Raw genomic sequence first — 21,760 nt, forward strand, 5'->3', positions numbered from 1 at the left:
TCACAGAGAAGGAGCAGAGGGCGATCAGAATGTTTGAGTTTTTAATTGCTTTGAATACTTTTGCTTTTTTCACTACTTTAATTAATCATTGGTATCTGATTCAGATGCATTCAATATCTCATGTACACTTCGGTTTCCCAAAAGGACAACATTTACATAAATCTCATCAGTCATGTTTATTGCGATAAATTCCAATATGTCTGCTGTTTTTTTTTTTTTGTTCAATATTCTAGTGGCATATGGATATCTACCAGTGATTTGCCCCTGTTTTGACTAATCAGGATAGATTATTTAAAATACCCATTTTATAAAACTATCTTCTGACCACCTTTTATGAGGACTTGGTATAAACAAAAATGGATCTAAGTAACTTTTAATTCTAACATGTTTTCTTCTTATCCCAAACAGGTACAGGAGAAAGTGGCAAAAGCACATTTATTAAACAGATGAGAATCATCCATGGTTCAGGATACACAGATGAGGACAAGCGGGGCTTCACAAAACTGGTGTATCAGAATATCTTCACAGCCATGCAGTCTATGATCAGAGCCATGGAAACACTAAAAATATCGTACAAGTATGAACACAACAAGGTAAGGATTAGAGCTGTCACTTGCCAAAGTAAACTGAATTGTACAACAGTGGTGTTCTGTGGAGCATCATTTGTGCCACAACTATTAATCAATTCATCAATTAATTCGTCCATCAATTCAAAAATAATGTCAATTCATTAATTAATTTGTCAATTCATCCATCAATTCATTCATTAATTTGTCAATTCATCCATCAATTCATTAATTAATTTGTCAATTCATTAATTAATTTGCCAATTCATCAATTAATTCATCAATTGGTGCAGCAATTCAGAAATTAATTAATCAATTCATCCATACGAAAGGCTTGATGGGCTTCTAGGTAAATTGATTGCTCCATGATTGGCCTGTGAATTAATTAATTGAAAGGTGAATTGCCAACTGTCTGTCTCGCACTGTGCCAAAAAGGTGTAATCATTTCTAGCCAATTGAAGCAGGTACTAAAATTGCTTCAGCCAATAACCTTGCAGCTTACTAAAAAAGGTGTGCATACCAAAGCCATGAATCACATGAAAAACAAAACACAGAATCTATCTTGTGATAACATCTATGGAAAGATCTTGATAGATTTCCATATTAATTTATTATTATTATTATTATTATTATTATTATTATTATTATTATTATTATTATTATTATTATTTATTCATACAGCAGAAGTCTTTATCCAAGGTGACTTACAGTTTTACTGTGCAGTAAGTGACAAATACAATAAATAAAGCAAATATGGTGGAATTACAATAAATGAATAAAAAAACATAATAAGAAGTTTGCAGAATGCATCAGTCCAGTGGGGTGGCAGGATATAGCTGGTGATGCACTGCTAGATCCAGGCTGCTGTAAATCAGTGTGTAGAGTCAGATCAGAGGGGTAGATCAGTGGGGTCTACAAGTAAGTTTTTGTGCTTCGTGTATTTACCAGCTGACATACCATTCCATGCCTTTAAATCACAGACGCAAAAACTATGATAACAATTCTACAAAGCTGCTAATTGCCAAGTCTTCATTATAGCTACCAGTATTCATGGGTCACCCATAAATAACCCAGTGACACAAAGGCCTAAACAAATGTGTGTTAAGAGAAAACCCGAACAAAACTATTTTAAAACGGGACTCTATTCAATTAAATATTAGTGCCAATATGATATAAGCAGATAAAACTACCCCAAATCTCATTCGTGAATCAAAATGAATAACTTTGGGTCTATTGCAACAAACTAAAAGAAGTGTACTAACTGACTAATGATCCCGTGGTTGGTACTGAGGATGGTACTAAACTAGTACGCAAGTTAATAGCAACTGCAATGAACGAAGCAGCTCAAAATGGTCCTCAGGGGCGTATTAAAAATGTTCTCAATTTCAGCAAACCCAAAGTAACTGCTGTTGCCAGAGATACTATAACACATTACTACATTACTCCGACAATTTCTGTGGACTAAAGACTTGTGGTATTGTACTAACTGGAACAAATATGAAAAATCCCCAAACTGAACTATTCATAACCAAACATTCTGTAAATGATTTGAAATCTATTGAAAAAAAAAGTGTCAAAACGTTTGCAACAAAAACAGTTTCATCCATATTCAAGACTTTCCAGTGTTTCTACTTTCAGCCTCTTCCACAGATTTTTTTATTTTTTTACATTTGCTGCTGTACCTGGTTGCCTCAAGGAAGGCAGCATTAAATCTGCTTAAGTGTTTTCATGCAGCTGTGGAATCCTTTCAGCCATCCCCCACAGTTTCAGTAAAATCTTTTATACACTCTATGAAATAAAGTTTTTTCACTCCATTGTGTAATTTTGCACATGACTACTAGTGTGTGTGTGTGTATTGAGGGGTGGGGCTCACATCACTGCTTTCTTCTGAGTGCTCACTATTTGTTAAAGAATCACCGTGAGAAATTAGGTAATCTCAAATTTAGTTTTAATGTGAATTTGAAACTATACTACTTTTCCCCCTTGCTGTAGGGTTAAGTTCTGTTTTAAGTAGCTTTTTTGCAATGCAAATGTGAAATTACACTCTTTGGTTTGCTCAAAATGCCCTTAAAATGCACTGAGAAAGCTGCAGAAGTGACGCCTCCTGGATGAGGCAGGTCTAGAACAGCAGCTAGCTTTCTATCAGTGCTGGTCCTGATCCTGTAGTGTGCACCTGATTACCATATCCAGTGCAGAATACTTAAAGTTCTTGTTTCCAAGGAGTGAAGTGCATTGTTCAGAATCTTTCTCATCATTGCTGTGCCATCTCATCTGAGCTCAGTGGTCCAAGCTGTAACACAGCGTGACATCTCTCGCTAGCATTTACATCTCAGTATGTGGTAATGGATAACAAGTCCTTTTTATTCTGTGGTTTGACGACAATGCTGAACTGATCAGCATTGGATTACAGAATGCATAAAGTAACTCACTTAATTCTTAAATGTGTGACTAGAGTACGTAAGTGGACTCAGAAATATAGAATGGAGAAATGTAAATAAAATGTAAATAAAATGTACATGGCACAGTGATCAATTGAGGTCCTTGATTTCTACATGACATTTGATTAATTAAATAATTCATTATTCCATATGTGTTTTTTCGTAAAAGGCACATGCAAAATGTGACAAAAGCCAAGACCTGGTACTTTTTTTGTGAAAGCTGTGTTCAGCCATGTAATGAGAGTGACAAAAGGTCAGGCCAGAATTTAATCCCAGTTTTAGTGGAGGTCCCTCAACTGCCATCTAAAACATTTTAAAATGTTTACCAGAACCAGTTGTGGACAACAGCAGGATGCAAAGTACAGCTGCAGGGAAAGGCAACATTCTAAATGTGGGCCAGAAGTAAAACATCGTTGAAGTAGTAGCTCTATAAGAATCGCAATCACAGTCATTCTCTCAACTGCAAACCATTGTGAACACACAGCCCATATAATTGTAGCGTTTTGCATAAGAGGCAGAAAACAGAGAGACGCTTGGTTTCTTTCCAGCCCTTTATTGGGATGCTCTCTCATCACCCCCAAGAGTCCACAGCTCTGTCAGCAACGCAGGATACAACAGAACAGAATGGCGACCACAGTCCCTTTTATACACTTAGCTACGCCCTGTATGTAAGTCAGGGGCAGAGCTTACACACACATCCCATTGGTCCGATGTGTGAGTAAGCTCTGCCCCTGATTTACATACAGAGCTGTTGAGCGCTGTGGTAAAATCCAGCGTGGCGCATTTATCCTGACCAACATAATAAACTGTTGATTTAGTTATAAATCTTTGAGTGTTTTTGCATTGCTAATAATTTTGCTGTTTAGGGGTTACCCCAGAGTGGTTAAACAGTACACGTAACTGTGCTGCTCTGGCCCTTTGGGCTCATGTGAGTTATGAGGTCCCTAAATCTGTTTTATTAGGGTAACTGAATGGAAAGGTAACATTTGTTACATTTACTAAAATAAAAATAAAAAATAATAAAAATGTTTTTAAAAAGACCAAATTCCCATTGTGCTTTTTTTTAGATTCTATTGATTTTTTTAAGTATTACTATGCAGGACAGCCGCTATAAGATCGTTACCTTTATTAAAAATGTGCACGGATGAATCTACCTATTAATCAACTAATGCCCATAAATAAAATGATCAAAATTTGTAATCGAGTCACATACATATATATATATATATATATATATATATATACATACACTGAGTGTACAAAACATTAGGAACACCTTCCTAATATTGAGTTGCACCCCCTTTTGCCCTCAGAACAGCCTCAATTCGTCGGGCCATGGACTCTACAAGGTGTCGAAAGCGTTCCACAGGGATGCTGGCCCATGTTGACTCCAATGCTTCCCACAGTTGTGTCAAGTTGGCTGGTAGTGGATCTCTACTCCGAATAGCTCATTCCATCTCATCGCACAGATGCTCATTTGGATTGAGATCTGGTGACTGGGCAGGCCACTGCAGTAAGCTGAATTCACTGTCATGTTCGTGGAACCATTCCTGGACAATCCTAGCCTTGTGGCATGGGAATTATCCTGCTGAAAAAATCCATTAGCAGATGGATACACTGCTGCCATGAAGGGATGCACCTGATTGGCAATGATGTTCAGATATCCTTTGGCATTCAAACGTTGCTCCACTTTTATCAAGGGGCCCAATTTGTGCCATGAAAACACCCCACACCATCACACCACCACCACCAGCCTGCAATGTTGACATGCGGGATGATGGATGCATGTACTCATGTGGTTTTCTCCATACCCTAGTCCTCCCATCAGCGTGAAACAGCAGGAACCGGGATTCATCAGACCAGTCAATGTTTTTCCAATCCTCCAGTGTCCAGTGTTTTCGTTCCTTAGCCCACTGCAACCGCAGTTTCTTGTGTTTTGCTGAAAGAACTCTGTTAGGTTGTCGGCTGCCATACCCCACTGTGTCAAGGTACGACGAATTGTGCATTCTTTTATGGGTCTTTCGGCACCAGTGTTGTACTGGACTGTCAGTTGACTAACTGTAGCCCGTCTGTTGCTCTGCATAATTCGTGTCAGCCTCCTTTGGCCTCTTTCATCAATGAGCCGTTTTCGACCACTGGCCTGCCGTTGGCTGGATGTCCTTTGGGTGGTGGACCATCCTTGATACACACGGGAAACTGTTGAGCGTGAAAAACCCACCAGGGTTGCAGTTCTTGAAACACTCAAACCGGCGCGCCTGTCACCTACTACCATACCCCGTTCAAAGGCACTTAAATCTTTTGTCTTGCCCATTTACCCTCTGAATGGCACACATACACAATCCATGTCTGAATTGTGTCAAGGCTTAAAAATCCTTCTTTAACCTGTCTCCCCTTCATCTACACTGATTGAAATGGATTTAACAGGTTACATCAATAAGGGATCATAGCTTTCACCTGGATTCACCTCATCAGTCTATTTCATGGAAAGAGCAGGTGTTCCTAATGTTTTGTACACTCAGTGTGTGTGTATGTATGTATGTGTATATATATATATATATATATATATATATATATATATATATATATATATATATATATATATACAGATGTGCTCAAATTTGTTGGTACCCCTCCACAAAAAACGAAGAATGCACAATTTTCTCTGAAATAACTTGAAACTGACAAAAGTAATTGGCATCCACCATTGTTTATTCCATATTTAATAGAAATCAGACTTTGCTTTTGATTTTTTATTCAACATAATATTGTAAATAAGAAAACAAATGAAAATGGCATGGACAAAAATGATGGGACCGCTAACCTAATATTTTGTTGCACAACCTTTAGAGGCAATCACTGCAATCAAACGTTTTCTGTAGCTCTCAATGAGACTTCTGCACCTGTTAACAGGTAGTTTGGCCCACTCTTCCTGAGCAAACTGCTCCAGCTGTCTCAGGTTTGATGGGTGCCTTCTCCAGACTGCAAGTTTCAGCTCTTTCCATAGATGTTCGATAGGATTCAGATCAGGACACATAGAAGGCCACTTCAGAATAGTCTAATGTTTTGTTCTTATCCATTCTTGGGTGCTTTTAGCTGTGTGTTTTGGGTCATTATCCTGTTGAAGGACCCATGACCTGCGACTGAGACAGAGCTTTCTGACACTGGGCAGTACGTTTCGCTCCAGAATGCCTTGATAGTCTTGAGATTTCATTGTGCCCTGCACAGATTCAAGGCACCCTGTGCCAGGCGCAGCAAAGCAGCCCCAAAACATAACCGAGCCTCCTCCATGTTTCACTGTAGGTATGGTGTTCTTTTCTTTGAAAGCTTCATTTTTTCATCTGTGAACATAGAGCTGATGTGACTTGCCAAAAAGCTCCAGTTTTGACTCATCTGTCCAAAGGACATTCTCCCAGAAGGATTGTGGCTTGTCAATATGCATTTTAGCAAATTCCAGTTTGGCTTTTTTATGTTTTTCTGTCAAAAGTGGAGTCCTCCTGGGTCTTCTTCCATGGAGCCCACTTTTGCTCAAAAAGCGACGAATGGTGCGATCAGAAACTGACGTACCTTCACCTTGGAGTTCAGCTTGTATCTCTTTGGTAGTTATCCTTGGTTCTTTTTCTACCATTCGCACTATCCTTCTGTTCAATCTGGGGTCGATTTTCCTCTTGCGGCCGCGCCCAGGGCATGTTGGCTACAGTTCCATGGACCTTAAACTTCTTAATAATATTTGCAACTGTTGTCACAGGAACATCAAGCTGCTTGGAGATGGTCTTGTAGCCTTTACCTTTACCATGCTTGTCTATTCTTTTCTTTCTGATCTCCTCAGACAACTCTCTCCTTTGCTTTCTCTGGTCCATGTTCAGTGTGGTGCACACAATGATACCAAACAGCACAGTGACTACTTTTCTCCATTTAAATAGGCTGAATGACTGATTACAAGATTGGAGACATGTGTGATACTAATTAAAGAAACTAATTAGTTTGAAATATCACTATAATCCAATTATTTATTATCTTTTCTAAGGGGTACCAACAAATGTGTCCAGGCCATTTTAGAATATCTTTGTAGAATAAGCAATAATTCATCTCTTTTCACAGCTTCTTTGTTTTATTCTATGACATACCAAAGGCATGCAAGTATACATGATAAAATAGCTTTTAATTTCATCACTTTTCAGGAGGAATGAAGCATTATTTCAATGAGCTGTAAGGGTACCAACAAATTTGAGTACGTCTGTATATATATGTATTACATGTATGTATGTATGTATGCATATATGTATTATGTTTCTTATCCAACTTATGTTTCTTATCCAACTCCCCAATTATGTTTCTTATCCAACTCCCCAGTAATGTTGTTGAAGCTGAAACCCTGGGATCCTTCAAGAAGCTGCTTGATGAGATTCTGGGATCAATAAGCTACTAACAACTAAACGAGCAAGATGGGCTGAATGGCCTCCTCTCGTTTGTAAACTTTCTTATGTTTCTTATGTTTCGTATGTATGTATGTATATACAGTGCTACCCTGTTATAACGCGGTTGTCGAGGTCCATAATCATAATTGGACACCGAGTTTTTTGTGTTTCGCCGTATAATGAATATTGGCATTTTTGTTCCCGAAATGATTTACAATGGCCAAATTAATACTGTAGTGTACCGTGGAAAATGAAGGAAGGAGACACACACAATTTGCAGATACTCAAATCCAAGGTTTATTGGGACGATTATTCCCTGCCCCTGTCAGCCTGGGCCACACCAAAAACACCAAACAGTCTTGCACATTCACACAGCAGCTTGTCTGACTCAGCTGTCAGCTGTGTCCGCGTTGATGTGGGCTTTCATGTCCCTGCCTACCTGGACATCGATCAGTCCTGGCTGAGGCAAGCTTGCCGCTTCCCTGCTTACACACACACAGGGTCCAAAGACCAGTCGTGTAACTAAATCCAGGGTCGTTATGATAGAAACTGCTATTCCACCAGTTTAAAGTTAATACCACTTATTTAAATTGTATATTTTTTATAATAAATGTTGTAATCTGTAAATAAATAACACAGAATCTAAGGACGTTTATACACACTTACTTGTTTTGTAACAATAACTGACAGTTTGTTTTTACTTTTCGAAAAAAATAATACAGTGCAAGCACAGGAGCTTTATAAGTACTATATGTCCCAGTTTCAACTTAAATCGGTTAATGTAAAACGACAATAAAACCCAACGTTTGTGAGTCAAATTGCAATATGGGGGAAATGGGAGTCACAACCTTAATGTGTTATAACTGATTCCGCACTGTAATGGGTCGCATTGTAACGGGGTAGCACTGTGTGTATATATCAATCAGTGATTGGAAGTCCTTGTCTGTGATTGGTTAAAAGCTCATCGTAGGAGGAAAAATAGGTTTTGGACTACATACGTCTGCCGCACCCGCAAAATGTGCGGCTCCATTTTAAAACGGCTTCGATATGAAAAACAAACAATCGGATACAACTTAATATTTTTATTTATGAACATCATACATAACATTTTCTGAAAACTGTAAAATCAACAGTGTTCGAAATTGCAGTTCTCGCAAGCACATTTTTAAAAATATATTTATGTATTTATTAATGCACTTCTGCATTCTCGGACTCGGTAGTTAATGAGAAATGGTGCCATGGGAAAGTATGTATACTCAGAATCTTGGAAGACTATAACTGAGGTCTATAACTGGGTCACAAACCCACCACGTGTGCCTTGGACCCCCTCCCCACTCACCTCTTTCAAGCTGATGCTCCTGCTCTACTCCCCTTCATCTCCTCCCTCCTCAACACCTCTCTACTTTCTGGTATCTTTCCCTCTGCCTTCAAAAAAGCCTCTATCACTCCCCTCCTCAAAAAACCTACCCTCGACCCCACCTCCCTCCAGAGCTACCGTCCTGTCTCCCTCCTACCCTTCCTCTCCAAAACCCTCGAGCGGACTGTACACCTCCAGCTCTCTGCTTTCCTGTCCAACCACTCTCTGCTTGACCCTCTCCAATCTGGCTTCCGCTCTGCTCACTCCACTGAAACCGCCCTCCTGTCTGTCACCAACTCACTTAAGTGTGCCCGAGCTGCCTCTCTCTCCTCTGTCCTAATTCTCCTCGACCTCTCTGCTGCCTTCGACACTGTTGATCACTCTATTCTACTATCATCTCTTGCTGACCTGGGGATCTCTGGCACTGCTCTGGCCTGGTTCTCCTCCTACCTCTCCAACCGCACTTACCAGGTAACCTGGCATGCAGCAACCTCCACACCTTGCCCTCTCTCAACAGGAGTCCCCCAAGGGTCAGTCTTGGGTCCTCTCCTGTTCTCTCTCTACACCCGCTCCCTGGGCCCCCTCATCGCATCCTATGGTTTCTCATACCATTTCTATGCTGATGATGCTCAGATTTTCCTCTCCTTCCCCACCTCTGACTCCACCATCTCCTCCCGTATCTCTACCTGTCTGTCTGCTATTTCCTCCTGGATGCACTCGCATCACCTCAAACTCAACCTCTCTAAATCTGACCTCCTTTTCTTTCCCTCCTCCTCCCCCTCCTCTGATCTCTCTATCTCTGTTCCTCTGGAATCTACCACACTCTCTCCCTCTTCCTCAGCTAAGAACCTTGGAGTCACCCTGGACCCCTGCCTCTCTTATTCCCAGCACATCTCCACTCTGGCACGCACTTGCCGATTCTTCCTGAGCAACATCCGAAGAATCCGACCCTTCCTCACCAACTATGCTACCCAGCTCCTGGTCCAGGCCCTGGTACTCTCCCGCCTAGACTACTGCAACTCCCTCCTGGCTGGCCTCCCTGCGTCCGCCACCCGTCCGCTCCAGCTCATCCAGAACTCTGCTGCCCGCCTGGTGTTCTCTCTGCCTCGCTTCGCCCACGCTACTCCACTACTCCGCTCGCTCCACTGGCTCCCGATCACCGCTCGCATCCAGTTCAAGACTCTTGTACTAGCCTACAGATGCCTTGACCAGACTGCACCCAGCTACCTCCAGACCCTCATCTCTCCCTACACCCCCACTCGACCTCTCCGCTCCGCCTGCACTAGAAGACTGACTCTACCTCCGCTACGCTCCCCTGCCTCCAGAGTCCGCTCCTTCTCCACCCTTGCTCCGCAGTGGTGGAATGACCTTCCTACAGATATCAGGACTGCCCAGTCCCTGACCACATTCCGGCTCCTCCTTAAGACTCACCTCTTCAAACAGCACCTGTAGAACTCCTCTGTTTGTATCCTGGGACACTATCACCCTTCATGTAAATGTGCTTTATTTTGCTCTTATCTGCCCCCTATTTTACTACATTTAATCCTGTACCTCAGAATACTGTAATCTGCCAAGTGTTTAACCTGTAGTACTTTGTATTTAATCACATCCTGGTGTAACTATCACTATTTAATCATATCCTGATGTAACTATCACTATTATCTGCTGTATTATTGAATTGTGGTTTGTCACACTTGTACTTTGCTTGAACAAAAGTTATTGTATTTCTTGCTCTTATTGTATTACTTGTATTGTAACACTTGAAATGTATTTGCTTACGATTGTAAGTCGCCCTGGATAAGGGCGTCTGCTAAGAAATAAATAATAATAATAATAATAATAATAATAATAATAATAATAATAATAATAATAATAATAAATGTAAGGACTGGTTGGTTCCATGAATATTTTTACAAACTTAAAATTGGTCTTGTTTTTTTTTTTTTTATAAAATTCAAAAAAAATGGAACACATGAAAAATAGAAAACAAAACACAGCTCTCATGGCTTACCTTTTCTGTATTCAAATGTACTACCAATTAATACTGCATCTTATCTAATGTCTTTAATTTAGAAATTGCTTCACATTTATCTCTTCTGGCTCACTTGGCATTATGGTATCAATGCCTGAAATATAATTTCTCTGTTTCATTGGTGTCTAGTCCTGTCTTTTTTTCACCACTTTTTTTCTGTGTAATGAATTATTGCAAAACCGAACAGTTTGCTTAAATATGTGGACTATACTTACTTTGAAATGTACTGTGTGCTAAGACAAGTTTGTGGTTTTAAAATGGTAATATAAATACATTATTTTGTAATTACTTTTCATAGACACATATAAGTAACTTTTAGTTGCTCTTTAAATCTCTTTAAAACTGGACACCTAAAATCATATTAAAAACAAAGTTATACACTTATTTTGAATTTTGGTTCCCTATCAAGACACATATTTAGACCCAGGATATGCAGTTTTAGACCCCTGCAAAACCCTGAAATTAGTTGTCGTGGGGGGTGTTGCCACCTGCACCCATGCTGGTGGAGGAACCCCAATCCCCATCCTGCCGCTGCTGCTTTTTGACTGGATCATTTTTATATCATTAACCTAATGTGCTGGTATTTGAACGTGTAGAATAGGTTTATAATAAATACATACTCAGTCAAAAAAAGTACTACCAAAATAGAGAGAAAAATAAGTCTCACTTTTTTCTCATTTTCCATGGAAATTGCCCCATTGTTAGAGACAGAAATGCAATGTTGTAGGCAAACACTGGTTACACGCAGGGCTAATGCACTGGTCAGAAGTAGTAGGCACTGTATTGTGTCATGTTGTTTTTGCATGATTATTTGTTTATTTAGCAGACGCCTTTATCCAAGGACTTAGAGACTGGGGTGTGTGAACTATGCATCAGCTGCATTTCACACATGCCTGCCAATGAACCAATCCAAACTGCAAACCAAAACAAACCAAGCATAGGAACAAGCTGTATGTGAAAGGGCCCTAACATGAGCTGAACAGTGCTTGGTATGGTTATTTGTTTATTTAGGAGACGCTTTTATCCAAGGCGACTTACAGAGACTCGGGTGTGTGAACTATGCATCAGCTGCAGAGTCACTTACAATTACGTCTCACCCGAAAGACGGAGCACAAGGAGGTTAAGTGACTTGCTCAGGGTCACACAATGAGTCAGTGGCTGAGCCAGGATTTGAACCGGGAACCTTCTGGTTAGAAGCCCTTTTCTTTAACCACTGGACCACACAGCCTCCATGGTTAGGAGTGCTGGAATGGAACACCATCTGTGCTTTTGAGAGAAGGTACTGTATGGTGGTTCTACTACAAGTAAACAAGTGGGAACTAGATCCAATGGCACCAAAAATTTTGAATAATTTACATTATTTTAGAATTGTTCTTTGCATTTTTCCAATGAATAAATCAAGCCTGTAATAACACTAATAGTACACATAACTTTGCAGACAATTTAATAACTTCATTTTTGCAGTTATTACACATTTTGTTTTATAAAGTGGAAAGAAAAAGTAAGATGCAGTCATTTTACAGCCTAGTGTACTAATCCTCTTTTAAAAATGTTTGTTGGTTAGCCTTGGTTGTGTTACAGTGCCTTGCATAAGTATTCACCCCCCTTGGACTTTTCCACATTTTGTAGTGTTACAACCTGGAATTAAAATGGATTTAATTAGGATTTTTTGTCACTGATCTACACAAAATAGTCCATAATGTCGAAGTGGGGAAAAAAATCTAAATATTTTTCAAAATTATTTACAAATAAAAAAACTGAAAAGTCTTGATTGCATAAGTATTCACCCTCTTTGCTGTGACACCCCTAAATAAGCTCTGGTGCAACCAGTTGCCTTCAGAAGTCACATAATTAGTTGAATGGAGTCCACCTATGTGCAATTAAAGTGTCACATGATCTCAGATTAAATACACCTGTTTCTGGAAGGCCCCAGAGTTTGTTAGAGAGCATATTTAAACAAACAGCATCATGAAGACCAAGGAGCTATCAAAACAAGTCCGGGATAAATTTCTGGAGAAGCACCAATCAGGGTTGGGTTATAAAAAAATATCCCAAACTTTGAACATCCCCCAGAACACCGTTAGATCCATTATTAAAAAATGGAAAGAATATGGCACAACCGCGACTCTGCCTAGAGAAGGCCTTCCACCAAAACTCAGTAACCAGGTAAGGAGGGCATTAGTCAGAGAAGCAACCAAGAGGCCAATGGTAACTCTGAAGGAGCTGGAGAGAGCCACAGCTGAGATGGGAGAAACCGTCCATGGGACAACTATAACCCGGACGCTCCACAAAGCTGGGCTTTATGGAAGAGTGGCGTGAAGAAAGCCATTGCTGAAAAAAACCCATATCAAATCCCGTTTGGATTTTGCCAAAAGGCATGTGGGAGACTGTGGCAAAGTGCCCCCCCTGTGTGTGTTATATGTTACGTGTTGTGTGTAAATGTTGGTGTATAGGCATTGGTACACGGGATATAAACGGGTCTGTGTTTCACGTGTATTTAAAGTGTAGATTTGTATTTAGGCACGAGGAGAGCACAAATCACTTCACGTGCTGGTTAAATGTAATATGTGAGCACGGGGAATTGCACTTTAATTAATTCACGTGCAGTTGTACCGAGATTCCAATTGAATGATTGACTAGCAATCGAATCTCGGTACAACTGCATAAAAGCTGCATGTTTTCACTCACTGGGGGTTGGTGTTCGGTGAGTGGAGAACGGGTTAGGAGACGGAGGGTATTTAAAAGTAATAATAGTAAAAGAAGCTCACCGTGTTTGTCTGTGTAGTTCGTTTTGTCTGTCTGTTTATTTTGGCGTGTAGTGCCGTGTCCTGTTTTGTGTTCTGTTTGGTAAACCTTTTTATTTTGTTAATAAACGCTGAGTGCAGCCATTGCACTCAGCTCAGCATCACCACCGTCTCTGTCTGTGTGTTTCTCTCTCTGGTCTGAGTTCCTCCCTGCAGCCATCTTTGTCACACGTGGTGTCAGAACCGGGATAACAGCGCCTCCAGGGCTCAGGCCAGAGCGGGAACCGCAGTTTTTTTTTGGGGGAAAAAAAAAAAAAAAAAAAAAAACCAAAGGAGAAGAAATGGGGAGAAGAGGCTGGAGAAGAGCACAGGAGGGCAAAGGGAGAAAGGTGGAAGCAGGGCTGTGGTGTTTTGACTGTGGCCAAACTAGCCACACCACCATACCCTGCTCCGTCCACAGGACCCTACAGGCAATGGCCCAAAGACTGGGATGGGGGGAGTGGTGCCCTGGCTGTGGGGCATATGGGCACACGTTGGCCCTATGCCCCATGCAGGATGAAGAAGAGGAGCCCTTGCTGCCACGTCCACAGCCCGAGTGGGAGGAGCCCGAACGTCCACAGCCCGAGTGGGAGGAGCCCGAACGTCCACAGCCCGAGTGGGAGGAGCCCGAACGTCCACAGCCCGAGTGGGAGGAGCCCGAACGTCCACAGCCCGAGAGGGAGGAGTCGGTGCGTCCACGGCCCGAGAGGGAGGAGTCGGTGCGTCCACGGCCCGAGAGGGAGGAGTCGGTGCGCCCACGGCCCGGAGGGGAGGAGCCGGTGCGTCCTGTGTCCGGAGGGGAGGAGCTGAAGGCCCAAACCCCTATTTTTTTTTGGGAGGGACGAGGGCGTGAAGCTCGGGCTCCACAGCAGCCGCTGTTTTTGCTGCTGAAGGGAGCCCAGCGGAGACGCCCGCCACCAGCTCTACCCCCGCTGTCGGAGGAGCCGGCAGCGCCACCAGCCCTACCCCCGCTGTCGGAGGAGCCGGCAGCGCCATCACCACCACCCGAGGGAGAGGAGCAGGAGCTGCCTCTGCCTCCACCACCACCCGAGGGAGAGGAGCAGGAGCTGCCTCTGCCTCCACCACCACCCGAGGGAGAGGAGCAGGAGCTGCCTCTGCCTCCACCACCCGAGGGAGAGGAGCAGGAGCTGCCTCTGCCTCCACCACCGCCAGGAGCAGTGGAGCTGCCTCTGCCTCCACCACCGCCAGGAGCAGAGGAGCTGGAGCTGCCTCTGCCTCCACCACCACCACCGCAAGGAGCAGAGGAGCAGGAGCTGCCGCTGCCTCCGCCACCACCACCGCAAGGAACAGAGGAGCAGGAGCTGCCTCTGCCTCCACCATCTCCAGGAGCAGAGGAGCAGGAGCTGCCTCTGCCTCCGCCACCACCACTGCAAGGAGCAGAGGAGCAGGAGCTGCCTCTGCCTCCGCCACCACCACCGCAAGGAGCAGAGGAGCTGGAGCTGCCTCTGCCTCCACCACCGCCAGGAGCAGAGGAGCTGGAGCTGCCTCTGCCTCCACCACCGCCAGGAGCAGAGGAGCTGGAGCTGCCTCTGCTGCCCGTACCTCCGCAGGGAGTACGGTGGCCGGAGCCCCAGAAAGGGGAGCTGCCGGCCACGAAGAAGGGGGAGGAGGTCTGGAGACCACTTTCCCCAGCAGCAGTTTCGCTGCAGGAGTTCTTGTGGCCGGAGCCCCACAGGAGGGAGCTGCCGGCTATGAAGAAGGGGGAGGTCGGGGGACCACCTGCCCCCGCAGCTTTTTCGCTGCAGGACGGGACCAGCATGCTGTCAGCCGTGCCACTACCGGCAGGGGAGCTGACAGCATTTCCAGCCATGGGCCCACTGAAGCCTCCCTTCCCAGCCCGAGACTTTTGCCTGGACTGCTGGGTATTTAAGGGGGGAGGTGGCCGTTGAGGCCATGTGTGCGTTGCACAAGGGGGGGTATATGTGGCAAAGTGCCCCCCCTGTGTGTGTTATATGTTACGTGTTGTGTGTAAATGTTGGTGTATAGGCATTGGTACACGGGATATAAACGGGTCTGTGTTTCACGTGTATTTAAAGTGTAGATTTGTATTTAGGCACGAGGAGAGCACAAATCACTTCACGTGCTGGTTAAATGTAATATGTGAGCACGGGGAATTGCACTTTAATTAATTCACGTGCAGTTGTACCGAGATTCCAATTGAATGATTGACTAGCAATCGAATCTCGGTACAACTGCATAAAAGCTGCATGTTTTCACTCACTGGGGGTTGGTGTTCGGTGAGTGGAGAACGGGTTAGGAGACGGAGGGTATTTAAAAGTAATAATAGTAAAAGAAGCTCACCGTGTTTGTCTGTGTAGTTCGTTTTGTCTGTCTGTTTATTTTGGCGTGTAGTGCCGTGTCCTGTTTTGTGTTCTGTTTGGTAAACCTTTTTATTTTGTTAATAAACGCTGAGTGCAGCCATTGCACTCAGCTCAGCATCACCACCGTCTCTGTCTGTGTGTTTCTCTCTCTGGTCTGAGTTCCTCCCTGCAGCCATCTTTGTCACAGAGACACAGCAAACGTGGTCTGATGAGACCAAAACTGAACTTTTTGGCCTTAGCGCAAAACGCTATGTGTTGCGCAAAGTCAACATCATCCCCACAGTGAAGCATGGTGGTGGCAGCATCATGTTATGGGGATGCTTTTCATCGGCAGGGACTGGGAAACTGGTCAGGATTGAGAGCAAGATGGATGGAGCCAAATACAGGGAAATTCTAGAGGAAAACCTGTTTCAGTCTGCAAGAGACCTGGGACTGGGGCAGAGGTTCACCTTCCAGCAGGACAATGACCCTAAACACACAGCCAAAGCTACACTGGAGTGGTTTAAAAACAAGAACCTGAATGTCTTAGAATGGCCCAGTCAAAACCCAGACCTCAATCCGATTGAGAATCTGTGGCAAGACTTGAAAATTGCTGTTCACCAACAGTCCCCATCCAACTTGACAGAGCTTGAGCAATTTTGCCAAGAAGAATGGGCAAACATTGCAGGATCTAGATGTGCAAAACTGGTAGAGACTTACACAAAAAGACTCACAGCTGTGATTGCTGCCAAAGGTGCTTCTACCAAGTATTGACTCAGGGGGTGAATACTTATGCAACCAACAAATGTCTTTTTTTTTTTGTTTAATTAACTTTTGTGTCACAATAAAAACATATTTTGCACCTTCAAAGTGTTAAGTATGTTGTGTAAATCAAATAGTAAAAATCCCAATTAAATCCATTTTAATTCCAGGTTGTAACACTACAAAATGTGGAAAAGTCCAAGGGGGGTGAATACTTATGCAAGGCACTGTATTACTGCTGGTTCTCTGTAAGAAAGAATAATGTGTTGAGTACAAGCAATATTTGCCAAAAAAGCTGCACCAGACTTTCATATTAACACATAAATGTAACACGAAAGCCTTCTTGTCAAGACACTTCTCTAATTTCTAATGTGTGGTGGAGCTACGAAAACATTTCTCTGCACAAGACAAACAACGTTGGAAAAAATAAAGCCGTACCCAAAACAGTTGTGACCTGTCAGTGACTGGTTATAAAATAGACCTAGTGCTTTTACCAGCAGAGGGCGCCCTTTCACAATGAATATGAAGGGGGGGGGGGGCAATTTGGCAAGTTTCACACAGCTGTAATATATCATTTTGTGGGGTTAACTTGCAAGGGAAATATTGAAGTCTTTCGCCCCTTGAATGTAGTAGTTCATGTGCATTAAAACAATTATTGAGGAAGTACAGTAAGCTTGTTGAAGTTAACTACAATAAAATGTGAATATATGAAAGTGCAAGAAGAGCTGAGTGTTATGATGAAAAGGGTTAAATGTATTTTGAGATCAGGTGTCTCCATCACACAACACACATTTATTTTAGCTGTTTCATCAGTTTCGTTTAAAGACTGCAAACTTTTTGGGAAAGCCATAAAACAAAAATATTTTGGAAAGAGCATTAAAAGAGATTAAATGATTGATAATCTAATATTATCTCTAATTCCATACGTTATTACATCGATTTCATTTTATTGGAACAAAACCTGCATTTATATAGTTATTTTCATTACAAAAACTGTTCATATGTTCTTACAATATGTTCCCTCCTGTGATGTTTGTTTGTTCCTACTAAGTCATTTACAGTAGTTTATTTAGATCAGTGGTGTTTCTGATGAAAACGCAGTACAATAATTGTCTTCTCTATATCATCCCTGTGTCGAGTCTTACCATTTGTCTGTGTTTACTTGCTCCCCCACATTCCTCTTCCACCACTGCAATAGTGCTCTCTTTCTTGGGACCATGACTCTCGCCACCCTGCCTTGGAGGCTCTGCAGATAAGGGGGCTTCACCTCTTAGAGTGGATCAATTTTTTATGTCCCTCGATGTCCCAACCAGTTTTATCATAGTAGGTGTAAAGAAGCTCAATATATTATTTATCTACATAATCCAATACAGTTGTGCTATTGGTGTAAAAAATCACCATTGTAAAGAAGGTTTGTAAGCAAAAGCGTGTCTCCCCCCCCCCCCCCCCCCCCCATCTAGTCAAGTGCATGAGTGTATAGCCCTGATTTGCAAAGTTTATACAGGTAATTTGAATGGACTTTTGTTTGGACAATATTCAGTATGCATCTGGTTTTAGGATGCCTGCAAGATATGTCTGCTGTTTAGCTTCCAACTCCACTCCAATGATTAAGGTGCACTTTTTAAATACATTCTATGCTGCCGCACAAGGGAATGTTAGGTCAGAGAACCTGAAGGTCAGTTTTCATCACCTATAAAACATTGAGGTCTTATCCAGAAATATCCTTTCTGTTAGTTTTTTTTTACTCCCCTTCTGGAGTACATCACTGGAGATTTAAGACATAATTAGTGCCTTCGGGGACAGAATTTCACATTATATTACAGCACATTATATTTGCACTTGTCAAGGTCTACATTTCTTTTATTTCACATACAGTAGGGCTGTAACGAAGGGTATATTCTGACCTTCAAAGGTTCGGAACACCTTACCGAAGGAAGGTTCGAACCTTCGATGGTACTCATTTGCATCATTTACTGGTGACGTCACCATAGCTACTAGTTTATATTTGATTGAAAATCATGTTTTTATAATTTAAATAAAAATACACATTGTTTGTGTACACGTGATTGATGCTGCTTGCAATATATACAGTAAACTTGCATTGCATTGACTTAGGCCAAACAAAGCCTTATTTAATAGTCAACATTCTATAATACTACTGCTAATACACATTAAAATAATAATAATAATAATAATAATAATAATAATAATAATAATAATAATAATAATAATATGAACTTACACTTATCAAGTGATCCCATGATACATCGAGTCGCTTGCACAGTTTGCATTCAGCTTTTTTATGGTTGTCTGACAGTGCTCAGTTTTTGAAATTGTAATTATTAGCGTGTATTTTGTATGTTTCATACATATTCTACCATAGCACTTCTCTTACAATGTCTTGTACGCTAGGGCCCGGACCAAATCAAAACTTTGACAACCCTCTAATCCCACTTAACAAAACTGTATTTAATAACATTTTCCTTTTTTGGTAAGTATCTTATTTCTTCTACTCATTAAAATAAAACACTATTAAATACAGTTTTGTGTGACCAGAGAAAAAAAATAGAAATAAACAGACAGTGCGTGAATGCCGCCTGACGAACCTTTGTAGGTTTAGAACTACCTTTGAATTCCTGGCTAGCAAATGAACCTTTGAACACACACCTAATATACAGTACAATACAGTGCCAGCTTGCTATGAGACACACACAAAATTGTACAATCCATAAAATAATGAATAATTGTATTTGAAAACCTCTGTTGTGCTCTTAAACAGAACCAGTTGTATTATGAAGACAAATGTCTCCCTCACAGTCAAATAACCTTAATTTCAAACATGAAATTGATTTGTACGGTGCGAGAGGATTTAGGTCGCCTAGGGTGTCCTCGGCTCACCACGCACCAGCGACCACTGTGGTCTGGCCGGGCGCGTGGTGCGCCGTGGACACCCTGCGGGCTTGCCTGTAAGCTGCCCAGAGCAGCTTACAGGCAAGCCCGCAGGTAGCTCTGAGGTGGCTGCATGGTGGGCCTGCAGTGTGTAAAAGAAGCGGTCAGCTGACGACACACTTCGGAGGACAGTGTGTATTTGTCTTCACTGCTCCCGAGTCGGCGCGTGGGTGTGGTAGCGGTGAGCTGAGCCTAAAAATAATTGGCTATTCCAAATTGGGGAGAAAATGATAAGAACAATTGGCGACTACTACATTAAAAAAAAAAAAAAAACACGATCTCCCAGAAAGTTCACAGAAGGAAAAAACTGAACGTCAATGTGGGACACTGCAGCTTGTATTGGCCAGCCCTGTTGGGAGGGCAGGGACCAGAGTAGCTTTGAATCCCCCATAGCCAATATTTATCTACTGGGGAGCCATATATATATATATATATATATATATATATATATATATATATAATATAATATATATCTAATTATTTTTTATTTTATTTTTTTATATAGCGCCTTTCATAGTGGACCACCATCACATAGACCTTTACAAGATACAAGACTAGGGTGTGTGAACTATGCATCAGTTGCAGAGTCACTTAGAACAACGTCTCACCCAAAAGACGGAGCACAAGGAGGTTAAGTGACTTGCTCAGGGTCACACAATGAGTCAATGGCTAAGCTAGGATTTGAACCGGGGACCTCCTGGTTACAAGCCTGTTTCTTTAACCACTGGACCACACAGCCTCCAAATATATACTTCAGGAATATTTGGTAATTTGTAAACGGTTCAATGGTCGCTGAAAACACAGCATGAGACTAACACTTCATTTATCCCATCCGGTTGAAGCCTGTTTAAATACAGACTTGTTAATTTCCATTCTTTTTTTTTTCTTCTTAATTTAAAGGTATGCCCTAGTTCCTAAAGATTTCTGCATAATGCACTAGAAATAATATATGTAAGTGTTAGAAATTTGGGAAATCAGTTTGTAATTTTCTTTTGTATTTTGTATCATGTAAATGCATACTTTGACATATCAAACTTCAGTTCACTAGTTAATGTTATCAATGGACCCACTTTTTGTTCTACATAAGGTTTTCAAACAATAAAAAAAGCAAATATCACTGATTGTTTATGCTGTTTGACAATCAAAATGAAGGATGTTGTGAACCGTGTATAAGATTCATTATTTTTTTCTGCAGGGGAATGCTAACATAGTCCGAGAGGTTGATGTAGAGAAGGTGTCAGTGTTTGACAACCCGTACGTTGATGCGATTCGGGCTTTATGGAATGACCCGGGTATCCAGGAGTGTTATGACAGACGGAGGGAATACCAGCTCTCAGATTCAGCCAAATAGTAAGTAATCCCTTTTTTTCGGAAATTAGTTATTCACTGCAGAATACAGATATTTAAGTTACAGACAAGCAGAGGTGGGTTATCTAATGGTGATTTTTTAGTTTCTACTAAAATATACTTCCTCTGTAGCCCTCGCTTAGTGGCCCATTAAATGCATTTTAGTATACATTTCCTGGACTTTGGAGGGGCCATGGTTAACCAAAAAAAAAAAAGAAATCTTGCAGCAAGTTTTTTTTTTTTTTTTTCACTTTCTACATAAACAATTAAGACATAAAAGCATGACAAACTATATATGAAGAAATACATTCTTTCTTAATTGTAATAGGGAAATACTATAAATATTTTTACCTAAGATAGAGGTTACTTTTCGTTCCATGTCTGCTTTTAATTTTAGGGAGCTTTGGTTACAGATTTTATTTAGATAAATGATTTGATAAAATGTTGGACTGTGGATTCTATCATCATCAGTTTTAAGTAATTCGATTAAATGTCCTCTCTAGAGAGTTTCCAGGTTAGATTAAGACAGGGTTTTTTGGGGATATGGTTACCACTGGGGGTACTTCTAAGGGTTATAGGGGTGCGCAGGATGACATTAAAATGTAAGTAAAAGAAAATAATGAAGAACATAAGAAAGTTTACAAACGAGAGGAGGCCATTCGGGCCATCTTGCTCGTTTTGGTTGTTAGTAGCTTATTGATCCCAGAATCTTATCAAGCAGCTTCTTGAAGGATCCCAGGGTGTCAGCTTCAACAACATTACTGGGGAGTTGGTTCCAGACCCTCACAAT

The 21,760-nt window shown here is 41.7% G+C and overlaps 1 protein-coding gene across 1 annotated transcript in view; it reads left to right on the top strand.

Moving 5' to 3' along the window:
* LOC117421535 (guanine nucleotide-binding protein G(q) subunit alpha) overlaps nucleotides 1-21,760 on the top strand; it is a 97,797-nt gene that overhangs the window by 31,518 nt on the left and 44,519 nt on the right. The window contains exons 3-4 of the mRNA XM_034036058.3: nucleotides 409-593; nucleotides 20,819-20,973. Coding sequence (XP_033891949.1) covers nucleotides 409-593; nucleotides 20,819-20,973 — 340 coding nt within the window. The remainder of the gene's footprint in view (nucleotides 1-408; nucleotides 594-20,818; nucleotides 20,974-21,760) is intronic.

The sequence above is a fragment of the Acipenser ruthenus genome, chromosome 1, assembly GCF_902713425.1.
Source record: "Acipenser ruthenus chromosome 1, fAciRut3.2 maternal haplotype, whole genome shotgun sequence".
In the NCBI taxonomy this organism is placed as follows: Eukaryota; Metazoa; Chordata; class Actinopteri; order Acipenseriformes; family Acipenseridae; genus Acipenser; species Acipenser ruthenus.